The following is a 13,238-nucleotide window of genomic DNA, read 5'->3' on the forward strand; positions in this document are numbered from 1 at the left end:
GCCTCTTTCTGTCTCCAGATCTCTGCGCTGGCTGTTGTTCCCTCTGTCCTCCCTAGTTGCCACATGGCTGGCACTTTCTTGTCGTTCAGGTTTCAACCTATAGGTCACCTCCGCAGGAAGGCCTTCCCAGACATTCAGTCGAAAGCAGCCTCCCTGGACCCCTTCCATGTCCCCCGCGTCTGTACAGGGCCTGACACAGGCGCACAGCCAATGTTTGCTGTATGTATGAACTGCAAGTCAGGAGAGAAATGCAGTGTCGTCCAGCCTGGATAGTGGACAACCCAGAGGTAGGCAGCGTTTGAGTTGGTCTCTCAAGTAGAAACTTCACCGTGCGAGTCAGGACGGAGGGCATGCGAGGCAGAGGTGACAGCGTGGGGAAAAGTTTAGAGGTAGGAAACTGGTGCGTGGTTCATTTAGGGAGCCTCAGTGCGTCCCTTGGCTGGAGCCTGGAGGGGATCGGTAGCTGTGGGAGTAAGGAAAGAGAAGCACAGGTGGCAGCAGGCCTTTGATGCTTTCCTGAGGAGGACAAGGTCCAGACCCTGAGGATTGGAAAATTAGGAATGAGGCCAACCTGGTGAGATTTGCATTTTCTAAATCTGGTTCCCCAAGAAAACACAGATTGGCAGGGTGTTGGTTCTGGGCCCCATCTGGTGGCAATGAGGCCTGAGGGGCAGGGCGGGGCAGGGGGAGGGTGGGAAAGGTGGTTAAATTATCAGGCAAGAGAGTACCGAAGACCTGAGTCAAACTGAGACACGGGCAACAAAGCAGTTGTTCACAGTGTGGTTTATTTTCACAGATGTATAGAAACTGGCTCAAAACCTGAGGTACAAATGAGCATGTCCCCAACTCCACTCCTGATCTTGTTCAGAAGGAGCAGGGCCTGGCTCCTCTGCTAAAATAAATACACGTCACATTGCACAGTAATAAATAAATGCGTAAATCTTACACCTATGGATGAGGACAGTGGCAGGGGGTGGGGGCATGGGGTGGGGTGGGAACCAGGTGGAGGGGAGATATGGGGGGGAAAAGGAACATATGTAATAATCTGAACAATAAAGATTTATTAATAAAATAAATAAATAAATAAATAAATGCGTAATAAATAGCCTCAATAGGATAAAAATGAGAACATAATTACAACAGGCCACATGGGGCTGCACACTTCAGACATTAGATAAATAACAATTCTTTGGACTTTGCTGGAGAAAATAAAATCCTCTGGTCCTGCGCTGTGTGAGAGACGTCTCAGAGTCTTCAGAGGTTTTGCTGCTTCCTGTAGAGAGAAGGCTCAGAGGGATCTGGATGTCTGACTTAACACACCCACTTTTTAAGGGTGCCCAGATATACTCTCAGTTTCGTCCTGAAATCTCCCCAGTTCTTGATACTGAACAGGTTTTCCTGTGAAGAAACCGGAAAGGTGGTATTAGATGAGGCTGGGTTGCAAGGCAGATGACAGGCTGAGGGTCCGATCGTGGCTGATGGCACCACTGGCAGGGGTGTCTTAGGGGGCAGCTTACCTTGGACGTGGAGGTGGGCAGGACTGTCTTGAATACCTATGGGAAGAGACCAAAGCAGACCGTCAGAGCCTCGCCTGGGAAAGGAGCAGGCCCTGAAGAGGTTCCCCAGAGGAAGGACAGGGCCGAGGGGGGGAGCCCAAAGCCCTCGACAGCTTCACACACCTCAAGATTTGTCCTGATTTTGTCTCCATCTGTAAAATTATTGGTAGCATTCAGGAATGTATCCAGATTTGTCTTCAGAAAGCTATTATTCTAAGGGGACAAAGAATACATGTAAGAGGGGGGACCTTGGGGAGTGTCCTTCCCATGACCAGGCTGAAGTCCTCCCCACAATTTTCCAAGACTTCTTCAGGGACACCCTTGGACAGTGCCCTCCTCATCCCCCTCTCGCCCAGGTTATGCCTCAAAGGACACAGGCCTAGATGTGTGAGCACGGAACAGGCAAGGCCCACTTCCCTCCCACCAGAGCCCCTGTTTCCATGAGAGCTGCATAGAGGGCCCGGGTGGATGCTTCTGCACTTGGGGAGAAAACGTTTTTCAGAAGAAACGCTAAAGAAGGCAAAGCGCTGGCCAAGGGACATTCTTGCAGCGAACAGGGTAAATGCCCAACTGCACTAAGGGCGCTGAGGAATCAGGAAGAAAATTCAGCCCCCCGCCCCGCCCCCCCCCCCCCCCCCATGGAAATGGGCGCAGCATGCGAACTGTGAGTGCCTAGAGGGGAGCTGCAGGCGGCCGATAAACTCAGCAGAGGTTTGACTCCCACCCCCACCCCCCCGTGCACACAAGATGACATAGTTTCCATTTAGGAGAAATAATTGTGAATGATAATACCCAGGGCTGGTCAGCGTGGAAAACAGAATTCAGTTTTTTAAAGGAAAGGAAAGAAGAAGCAGGCATGTTCCAGGGGGGCGGCGGGGGGCGGGGGGGGGTTTCAATCTGCCAGTCCAGAGGCTGCCCCCTGAAAGCTGAGCTTACAGCCTGTGGTATTATTCACCTACAGCTGCCTTTTCATTTTGTAATAAAAACAAAACATGTTCGTATTATAGCCATGGCTGCGGAAATGTCCTGGACACCTGACCTGGGCACTTTATGCACAGTGGGCCATTTAACTCACAACCACCCCACCGAGCTAGGTGCTGCTAACCCTATTTACAGATGAAAAACTGAGGTCACCCAGGCAGGGGGTGCAACCAAGTGTGGGGCTGAGCTCTTACCTTCAGGATGAATTTTTCATTTAAGCTCAAGGGTTCCTATGGGGGAGAGAGAAAGCGAGCCCATGAGTCCCGTTGGCCTGAGCACTGCCAGCCCTTCCCTGCCCCATGCCAACCTGTCCCGGCTACTCACTTGTGAAGGCACAGGCGGCTTTTTCAGGATGTCCTCGATTTCGTTGAGCAGTTCCCGGCAAGTCGTTAAGGGCCGCCCCTGTGCCCGAGGAGCGTGGAGTGCGAGCAGGAGCAGGAAAAGGGGCAGGACGGGGAGGCTGCTCATCTTTGGGCTGGCAGGCCGCATTCTGTCTTGTCCTGGTCCTTCGTGCTGTTCTGAAGTGTTGGAGGCAGCCTCCTGCCTTTTATGCGCAGCAGCGACGTGCCAACCACGGTGGTGAAGGGGCGGTATTCGGAAGAATCTTTTATCTTAGATGGAACCTAGTCAAACCACAGACTTATTCGTCACTTTCTAGTACTTGAGATGAGTGAAACTTGGAAAAAATTTACTGGAAGAGTATCTCCTCATCTTGTCAAGGAGATGAAGAGATTGACTGAGTGGGAGCAGGTGATGGACCTCTCTGACAGGTCAGGGGCATCTGACTCTGACCTTCCTACACAGCCATCCCCTGGACAGCCCTGACCCTCTGCTGCCCACCCCCCTGGCATGATGGCCTGGTCCTGCATGAGGATCAGCCCGGCAACCTGTCACACCGCTAACCATCCACCTGTGAGCTTGTCCCCTGAGAAGCACCTCTTGACACCCCTCCCAATGCTGAGTGACTGCGGTGAAAGCCCTCCGGGGTTTGCCTCATGGGCCTGGGGCAGCTTCTCCTTGACACTTTCTGGGTGGCAGGTGGAACTCAGGCACCAGACACCCATTCTTTTATGGCCGTGGTCGGCAAACCGCGGCTCTCGAGCCACATGCGGCTCTTTGGCCCCTTGAGTGTGGCTCTTCCACAAAATACCACGTGCGGGTGCACACGTACAGTGCGATCGAAACTTTGTGGCCCATGCGCAGAAGTCGGTTTTCGGCCTGGGCGAGTCTATTTTGAAGAAGTGGCATTAGAAGAAGTGGGGGTGTCGGTCGGTCGGTCGCTTGGGCGACCGGAGACGGGATACGCAGCTCGGGGGAGGCGCGCACGATTCATGCACGAGTTGAGTGAGCCAGTCAGTCAGCAGTCTCATTGTGCAGTGGTTAGTGCTAGTCGTGTCCGCAAATCACGCGCGGGTGACAAAAGATAGACGAAACAAGTATATACAAGACGAGTGTGGATGGGAGAGTTGGAAGGGGTCGACCTCAGTGAACGTACAGATTGAGGATGTTTTTAGCAAAGGCCAGCTTAGGAGTACCCTAATTAAGTTAATAACAAGGTACTACCTATATATAGTTTAAGTTTAAAAATTTAGGCTCTCAAAAGAAATTCAGTTGTTGTACTGTTGATATTTGGCTCTGTTGACTAATGAGTGTGCCGACCACTGTTTTATGGGTCTGATAACAGCACAGCACAACTCTGCCCTGTGTTGTGGGACCTCAGTCCCTCCTGGAGGGCTGGCTGCAGGTGCCTGGCATTCCCCCTGATAGTACAGAGGAGCTTGGCTCAGGGGCCTGAGGGTAGGGATTCTTGAAGAAACTGTCACGGGGGAGAGGGCTGGCCTGGGGAGGTTTAGATAGTGGGATGGTAAGATCTGAGGGGTGAGGGAAGGGAAGAGAGGAGGGCAACTCCCTGGTTTCAGGCGGGTGTTGGGAGCAGTGACCACAGGAGAGAGTAGTATTGGGGGTCTGGGTCGACAGTCTCTGCTGGAGCCTGGGTTTGGCAGATGCAAGCCCAATGGGAAGGGTTTGCAGAGCAGGGAAGAGGGCAGGGACTGACCCTGGGGGAGGTTACAAAGGACCAAAGAAACAGCAGCCAGAGAGGAAATAGGAAAACCTGGTGGGTGGGGGCCCCTGCCCCTTGGGGCTGTCAGGCCCTGACAAAGATCCAGGGCCGGGGGTTGGTAAAGGGGTGCGGGTGACAGGGATGTGGGGAAGAGTTCTGTGAGATGACTAGGCCTGGGTGAGGGTAAGAAGAGAGTAAGGATGAAAAAGTCAGGGGTCAGGAGGCGTTGTGACGCAATCAGCGTGGGGAGATGAGGGCAGGTTATGCTGAGGAAGGGGAATTTGGGTGTTCAGGGCTTCTGGGCAGGAGCTCATCTGGTAAGACAACGATCAGCTTGTGGCCGCAGAGGGGCAAGTGAAGAGGCCGGGATACAGGGCAGTGCCCTGAGAACAATGCCTCTAGCCCAGCGGTTCTCAACCTCTGGCCCTTTAAATACAGTTCCTCATGTTGTGACCCAACCATAAAATCATTTTCGTTGCTACTTCATAACTGTAATGTTGCTACTGCTATGAATCATAATGTAAATATCTGATATGCAGGATGGTCTTAGGCGACCCCTGTGAAAGGGTCGTTGGACCGCCAAAAGGGTCGCGACCCACAGGTTGAGAACCGCTGCTCTAGCCGCATACACAGCTACTAACTCAGCATGGGCCAGGCCCTGGGCTCCAAGATCTGGACCCAGAGCATCCTCAAAAGCAAGTGGAGCATCTCCAAGGCATGCGTGAAATGAGGCCACACGTGGGGAGCCTTAGGACTAGGTACCCTCTAAGGCACAATTCATTCAACAAAATGTTTTTTAAAAATATTTTTATTGATTTCAGAGAGGAATGGAGAGAGAGAAATATCAATGATGAGAGAGAATCGTTGATCAGCTACCTCTTGCACATCCCCCACAGGGGATCGAGCCCACAACCCAGGCATGTGCCCTGACTGGAAATCCAGCCGTGACCTCTTGGTTCATAGGTCAACGCTCAAGCACTGAGCCACACCGGCTGGGCTCAACAAACCTTTATAAGCACTTGCTGTGTGCAGGCACCGTGAGTGAAACAGACACACCTCTCCGCTTAGGAAACACAGTCTTGTGGGGAGAGAGACCACAGACCTCTCTACTCCTGGCTGGGATCTCAGACCTGAGGTCTTAGCCAGGCTTTCTGATGAAAAATTGCATTTTCACAAGGTGGTCACAGGACATTTAGGACGTTCTGATTGAAAAACTCAGCTTGGGCAGTTGGAGGTCTGGGCCCCAGAGGCATAGGGCTTGTTGACTACTCAACTGTGGCTCGATGTTACCTTCTATGTAAAAGTTTTGGGGATCTGTGCACATGCGCGCGCGCGCGCACACACACACACACACACACACACAAAGTGATTTCTTATAGAAAAAAATCCTCTTTTTTTTTTTTAAATAGGCTTTTTGAGGGAATTTTAAAACCCAGTGAGTTTTGAAGTGATGAAGGCTGAATGTGCCTGCAAATGTTTCTCCAGAAGTCCTGACCTGGTGCTGTATTGTAGCAGAGAGAAATCCTGCCTAGTGCTACTATAGATCTTGATGTTTGTAGGAGAAGGAAGTTTAGGCTTCATTCTAGGAGCACTGGAAACACTGGAGTTTTCAGCCCGGGAGGAGTGTAGTCCCTTGAAGGTTTGGGTCCAGGAAGCCCAGTCTCACTACTGGGGGAGAAAGGTTGGGAAGAGGCAGAACAGCAGGGTGGCCAGTGAGGGACGGGGGAGTTGTCTGGGCCATAGATGGTAAGAAGGCTGAACTAGGTTGGTCCTGGGGGGGATGGAGAGCTAGATGAAGGTAAAGACTCTAGTAGCTAGAGTGGCACTTAGTAAATGTCAGGCACTCAGTTCTTTTCCTGGGTTAATTCATTTAACACTCCGGTGTGGGGTGAATTTCCCGCCAAAATATAAGATGGCGCGGGCAATTATTTAGGTTTCCCGCGCAAAATCAGGGATTTTTATGATACCTATTACCCCAATGGGTATGAAACGGTTTGCATACGCAGGTAGGTATCTTTGTGAACGGCAAACAAACAAATATTTGGTAATACGCAGTTACAATCGGCCCGAGTTTACACGTTTCCCGCACTCCACTGCAAATCTATATGAACCGAGTTAAGACGGCTCCCGAGGAGTACGCGCAATTCACGCGAGCCGACTTAACTCGTTTCCCCCACTCCAAGTGTTAATCCTCCTAATGAGCCTGTGAGGCAGGTACTATTATTATCCCCATTTTACATATGAGAAAACTGAGGTTCAGGGAGGCCTCCTCCAGAGGTCACAGACTTGCCCAACCCTTGGGAGAGGCCTGGCCCTCTGCATGAAAGTGATTTAACAGCGGGTGGCAGGGGCGGTGGAGGTGGCGGTGGTGGCAGCAGCGGTGGCATCGGCAGCAGCAGCAGCAGCAGTTGTGTCAGCCCAGCCCAGAGAGAACATCCTTGCAGACTGGGCTGATTGCAATCAGGAAGGAAAATGAGCTGAGGGTGCCCAGCCCTGGGCAGGCATGAGAGAGGCCCTGCTAGGCTGGGTCAGGAAAGCCCACCCAGCACTGCTGCCTGGGTCTGTAGGAAAGAGACCCTGTGGGTCCCAGGGTGCGTCTCTGGACCCCGTCCGTTGGACCTCTGCAGGCCTGGCTGTGTCCCACCCGTGGCCTGGATTCGCTCAGAGTGGGACACAATATCCAAGGTCCTGGTCCTCGGGGCCCCTTCCAATCGGAGGCCCATGCCGGCTCTCCCCCACAGGCCTGGCAGAATTTTCTGGGGTGCCCACCACCGGCAGAGACCCAGGCCTCCGTCATCATGACCAGCTCCCCTGCCACCCTCTCCATGGCATCATGTGTCAGATTTAGTCTCCCCATGATCTGTCATGCTTCCGCTGGTGGCCCTGACCACACTGCCTGGCTTTGTCAGTGCAGAAGGCAGCTCAGGACTCCTAGCCAGCCAAACAGTGCCATTAGGTGTCACATGTGTACCTAGAGAGCTCAGGAAAAAGCCACCTTGGTGGGTCCAGATGAAGAGGCCTGGCTTCCTGTTCCATCAGCTCTGTCCTCCTTCCTAGGGCCTGTACAGCCTCAGCCTGTGCACCCTCCGCTTTCCATCCCATGCTGCAGGGATGTGGCCTCCTTGGGGCTGGGAGAGTGGAGCTCCTCCCTAAGTCCAGTCTAATAGAGAAGACAGATGGAGAGTCACAGTATAGAATGGTAAGCCTGGGGGAGGGGGTGCCCAGAAAGGAAATCAATAGTCAGCCAGGACTATCGGGGAAGACTGGAAGAAGGGGCAGCTCAGACCTGGAGGATGGTCTGGAGCCAGGAATGTCACAGAGGAAGTGCTCCCAAGCAGAGTTGGGTTCTGGGATACAATGTTCTGTCTGTTGATCTCCAGCCTACTGATCACAGCTCTGATACTGGGGTAAACGGGGGCAGCCACGTTACTCTTAATGTTATTAATAAATGTATGGGCATATGGTGTCCATCACCCTCTTGATGCCCACCTGGAGCACAAAGATTTGGGACATGCATTCCTATTGTGTTCATTGTCATTTATCTCAGACAAAACCAAGAGCCACAGGAGGGACAGGCAAAGAGCTGCCTGAAAACTGAAATGACAATGTTTGGACTTACATGCTAGTAACACAGTGTTCTAGGCTCTTAAGGAATACTCTTCAAAGTGGTTGAGACTTCACACAGATTATTACTAGCAGCCATGGAGATGATATTGCCAAGTAGAATCCTGTCTGCTTCGCAGGCAGGGAGGGGAAGACCACCACAGGTGGGCGGCAGGGCGTGAGAGCTGTGCAGGGGACAGCAGGACCAGATCCTGGTGGGGCAGATGCACAGGCAGGTCCTGCTGAGCTGAGTCAGGCTGTCCTCTCCCCACACCCACTCTGTCTGGTGGGCAGAGGCTCTTATCTCCCTTGGCAAGTGAGGTAAGACCCTTTGAGAATGTCCTTCAAGTTTTACTGATCTTTTTAAAAAAATATGTTTTCTGTTGATTTTAGAGAGAGAAGAAAGGAGAGGGAGTGAGAGATAGAAACATTGATGAGAGAGAAACATTAACATCAATTGGCTTCCTCCTTCAGGCCCCCACTTGGAATCAAGCCACACACGCAGGGCTAGTTTTAGCTATCTTGAGTTCCAGACAATGATGAATATGTTATGTGTTTGTTATGCAGGTTGGGTAAATGAAAAAGGGATTCTACAGAAAGTTGTCACAGGGGGATCTGATTGTAAATTCCTAACTGGGCAGATAGTCACGCCCCAGTTATACAACTTCTAGTAAAAAAATTGATCTTTGCCTTAAGCAGCCCGGTTCCTTGTTCTTGTGCTTTTAGGTTAACACACTTTTGAAATAAGTGTAACCACCCTCAAGAGAGCACATAATCTTATTAGCTATCCTGTAATCCAGTCCCCACCTGGCTTTCTCCCACCTCCATGTAACCTTCCTTATGGTCCCTCCTTAAAGTCAAGTGAATAAAAGAAATTGCAGAGAAACCAAGATGGTGGCATAGGTAAACACCAGAAATTGCTGCCTCCCACAACAACTTCAAAAATACAATGAAAAGACAAACATACATCATCCAGAACTACAGGAAGGCTGGCTGAGTGGAAATTCTACAACTAGAAGGAAAGAGAAAAGCACACTGAGACTCAGAGGAGCTGCGGAAGTAAAGTGCAGAGGTACGGAGGCTCGAGCACGCGTGAAAAGGGGCTGACACCTGAGGATGCGGCCGTCTTTTTGAATCGGGAGGGAGTCACAAGCCCCCGACTGCTCTGAACTCCAGTTCGGGGAAGTCTCTGGGGACCCAGGACTCATAGGAGGGGGGGGGGTGGTTGCGGGGGGGGGACTAGACTGTCTGGCTGTGGGCAGAACTCGGAACTTGAGGGCAGCTTTCCTTCAGAGGTGCTTGCAGCAATTACCCGGGCACTGAGACGCAGGGCCCCTTAGGGCAGGGCTGAGGATCAGCCATAGCTGCTTGCTCCGCCCTGTTGATCCCCTGAGACCTCACCCCACCCAGGCTGCGGCAGAGGCTTTTGTATATGAATGACCTGGCCCTTTGCAATCTGAAAATTACCTAACAAATTGCAGCTGGGCCAGACAGACCCAGAACTTCCAAGAGAAGGCCCAAGGCCCCACAGCAGCTTGCATTGTTTCACAGCTGGGCCTCATCTGGGCACCTAATAACCCCAAAAAAGGAAGGGGAATCTGCAGATCTCTTCGTAGCCCCTGCTGGGTAGCCTCAGGCAGAGGCTAAATTAGCACCTCCTTAAATCCAAGAGCCAGTGTACCCAGTGGTCAGAGTGGGACCATCCAGATTACAACTCCTCAGATCCATAAAGGACACACTCAGGGGGCAGACTCAGTGAGCATCAAAGCCCCACTGAAGCAAGTCTTGCCCCAGAAGGGTGTCTTCAGCACAGAAGTTCTCCCACCATAGACACAGCTGATTCTCACAGCCAATTGGCCTGGAGGTCAATTCCTCCCAGTGATAACCACAACAATCAAGGCTTAACTACAACAAGACTGTGCACAAAGCCCACAAAGGGGTGCACCAAGAGTGTCCACCTTAGGTAACTGGGGAGGCTGAGCCACTGGGCCCTATAGGACACCTCGCACATGTTACGGTAAAGCGGAATGAAGTTTACTAGAAGAGAACGCTCTGCCAGGAAAAGACGGGAGCCTGCAAGCAGGCCACGTCAGAACAAAGTCTTGCAAGCAAGACTTATTGTTCAGAGGCAGAACTTTCCTTGAGGTGATAAATAGTTTATGGGGGCATGGAAAGCCAGGGAGGGTGCATTGCTGCAGGTGGAAATAATCTTTGTATAATACAGGAAATTAATAGTGTAATGTATAACTTAGCTTTAATATTTTCATAAGCATGCCTGTTAATCATCGTCACTTGCTGTACTCCATTGTTGTTTGCTATACTCACTGCAATAAATGCCAGAAGGCATCAGAGGGTCTTGGCTATTTGCCTGAGCGAGCGGTAGCCCTCTGCTTCTCCATATCCTGTCGTCCGACTCATCTCCGCGTCTCCGTTCACAAAGAACATCAATAGCACACAAAGCCACTCTACCAACACAGGGAAACATAAAAAATGCGGAGACAAAGAAACAGGTCACAAATGACAGAAATGGAGGAAAGCAAATGACTGGATATAGAGTTCAAAACCACGGTTATAAGGTTTTTCAAGAATTTTCTGGAAACCGCCGATAAATTTAGTGACACCCTGGAGGATATGAAAAAAGACCAACTAGAAATTAAGCATACACTGACTGAAATAAAGAATAATATACAGAGATCCAACAGCAGACAAGAGGATCCCAAGAATCAAGTCAAAGATTTGAAATACGAAGAAGCAAAAAAACACCTAACCAGAAAAGCAAAATGAAAAAAGAATCCAAAAATACGAAGATAGTGTAAGGAGCCTCTGGGACAGCTTCAAACAGATCAACATCCGAATTATAGGGGTGCCAGAAGAAGAGAGAGGACAAGATATTGAAAACCTATTTGAAGAAATAATGACAGAAAACTTCCCCTACCAGGTGAAAGAAATAGACTTACAAGTCCAGGAAGCGCAGAGAACCCCAGACAAAAGGAATCCAAAGAGGACCACACCAAGACACATCATAATTAAAATGCCAAGAGCAAAAGACAAAGAGAGAATCTTAAAAGCAGCAAGAGAAAAACAGTCAATTACCTACAAGGGAGTACCCATACGACTGTCAGCTGATTTCTCAACAGAAACTATGCAGGCCAGAAGAGAGTGGGAAGAAATATTCAAAGTGATGAATAGCAAGAACCTACAATCAAGATTACTTTATCCAGCAAAACTATCATCCAGAATTGAAGGTCAGATAAAGAGCTTCACAGATAAGAAAAAGCTAAAGGAGTTCATCACCACCAAACCAGCATTATATGAAATGGTGAAAGGTATTCCTTAAAAAGAGGAAGAAGAATAAGGTAAAGATAAAAATTATGAACAGCAAATACATATCTATCAACAAGTGAATCTAAAAATCAAGTGAATAAAAAATCTGATGAACAGAGTAAACTGGTGAATATAATAGAACCAGGGGCATGGAAAGGGAGTGGACTGACAATTCTTGGGGGGAAAGGGGTGTGGGGGTGCAGGAAGAGACTGGACAAAAATCGTACACCTATGGATGAGGACAGTGGGAGGGGTAAGAGCAGAGGGTGGGGTGGAACTGGGTGGAGAAGAGCTATGAGGGAAAAAAAGAGGAACAACTGTAATAATCTGAACAATAAAGATTTAATTAAAAAAAAAGGAAATTGCAGTTCGGCCAGTGTGGCTCAGTAGTTGAGCATCAACCCATGAATCAGGAGGTCGGTTCAATTCTTAGTCAGGACACATGCCTGGGTTTTGGGCTTAATCCCTAGTTGGGGGTGTGCAGGAGGCAGCCAACCAATGATTCTCCTCATTAATGTTTCTATTGCTCGCTCCCTCTCCCTTGCTCTCTGAAATCAATCGATATGAATATATATATATATTTTTAATAGGGTCAGGGAGGACCACCATGGCTCTCAACAGGTAAATATATATATATTTACATACATAGGATAGCCTTGGCCACTGTCCGATCGCTCGCCTCATGCTCGCTGCCTGCTGCCTGCCCACCTCACCCAGCTTGTTCATGCCCCCACCTTGACCTGCTGGGCTCACCCCCTCCCCACCCACAGACATGTCCGAGGTCAAGAGCGCTGGCCCCGAGTACGCCTCCTTTTTCGTGATCATGGGTGCCTCGGCTGCCACGCGTCTTCAGCTCCTTAGGTGCTGCCTATGGTACCGCCAAGAGTGGCACCGGCATCGTGGCCATGTCCATCACGTGACCAGAGCTGATGATGAAGTCCATTATCCCAGGGGTCATGGCTGGCTTCATTGCCATCTATGGCCTGGTGATGGCAGTCCTTATTGTCAACTCCCCCAGTGAAGGCATCAGTCTACGGGAGTTTCCTCCAGCTTCACGCTGGCCTGAGTGTGGTCTCAGTGGGTTGGCAACTGGCTTTATCATTGGCATTGTGGGGGACACTGGCATGCGGGGCACTGCCCAGCAGCCCCTACTCTTTGTGGGCGTGATCTTGATCCTCATTTTCGCTGAGGTGCTGGGTCTCTATGGTCTTATCCTCTCCACAAAGTAGCCGCTCTCTAACCAGCCACAGAATATGCTGCAAAGACCACCCTCTCCTCATTCCAGAATGAGCAGCCTGACACACATGCAAGGGCAGCTGCCGCCCTCTCCCCATAAGTAGTTGGTCTTGTAAATGGGCTCAGGGTCCTAGTGCCCATCGTCTGTTACCCCACACTCTCTGTGCTGTGGACATCTGGGCCCACTCATCATCACCCATCCAGGTCCCCCAACCAGTGAGGATGGTAGCCTCTGGCCAACCCCACCCATTTACCTGCCCTAGAGTGCTCTGTGAATAGGGATGAATTTGAGTTGTTGTTTTCACTGGATGTTTATTTATAAAGATTTATTCTGTTCACAGCCCTCCCATCTCCCAACTATAATAATCTTTAGAGTGTTACTTTGTGGGGTTACCGTGTGCCCTGAGATTTTTTTGTATGGAACCGCTGTCCTCCAGCCCTAGCTGCGAGGCTATAAGCTGGGCCTGCCAGGCCCA

General features: G+C 50.5%; 1 protein-coding gene and 1 pseudogene across 1 annotated transcript; one reads left to right on the forward strand and one right to left on the reverse strand.

Moving 5' to 3' along the window:
• Nucleotides 1-423: 423 nt before the first annotated feature.
• Nucleotides 424-3,026, reverse strand: IL3 (interleukin 3). Its single transcript, XM_070414212.1, has 5 exons — nucleotides 2,862-3,026; nucleotides 2,732-2,767; nucleotides 1,518-1,553; nucleotides 1,325-1,398; nucleotides 424-463 (listed from the first exon to the last, which is right to left on the reverse strand). Exons 1-5 carry the CDS (start codon nucleotides 3,024-3,026, stop codon nucleotides 424-426), a joined length of 351 nt encoding a protein of 116 aa, XP_070270313.1.
• Nucleotides 3,027-12,298: 9,272 nt separating this feature from the next.
• LOC139011683 (V-type proton ATPase 16 kDa proteolipid subunit c-like) lies at nucleotides 12,299-12,755 on the forward strand (annotated as a pseudogene).
• The last annotated feature ends 483 nt before the right edge of the window (nucleotides 12,756-13,238 follow it).

This window comes from Myotis yumanensis, unplaced genomic scaffold, assembly GCF_028538775.1.
Source record: "Myotis yumanensis isolate MYYU_CA2020_CCGP unplaced genomic scaffold, mMyoYum1.0.hap1 SCAF_5, whole genome shotgun sequence".
Taxonomy (NCBI): domain Eukaryota; kingdom Metazoa; phylum Chordata; class Mammalia; order Chiroptera; family Vespertilionidae; genus Myotis; species Myotis yumanensis.

Excerpts from the sequence above, each read along its gene's own strand:
- IL3 (XM_070414212.1), bottom strand. The coding sequence starts at position 3,026 with ATGCGGCCTGCCAGCCCAAAGATGAGCAGCCTCCCCGTCCTGCCCCTT. Across the intron at positions 1,554-2,731 it reads ATGAAAAATTCATCCTGAAG|GTATTCAAGACAGTCCTGCC; the intron begins GTAAGAGCTCAG and ends CTCTTCCCATAG. Across the intron at positions 464-1,324 it reads TATCTGGGCACCCTTAAAAA|CTACCGATCCCCTCCAGGCT; the intron begins GTGGGTGTGTTA and ends TTACTCCCACAG.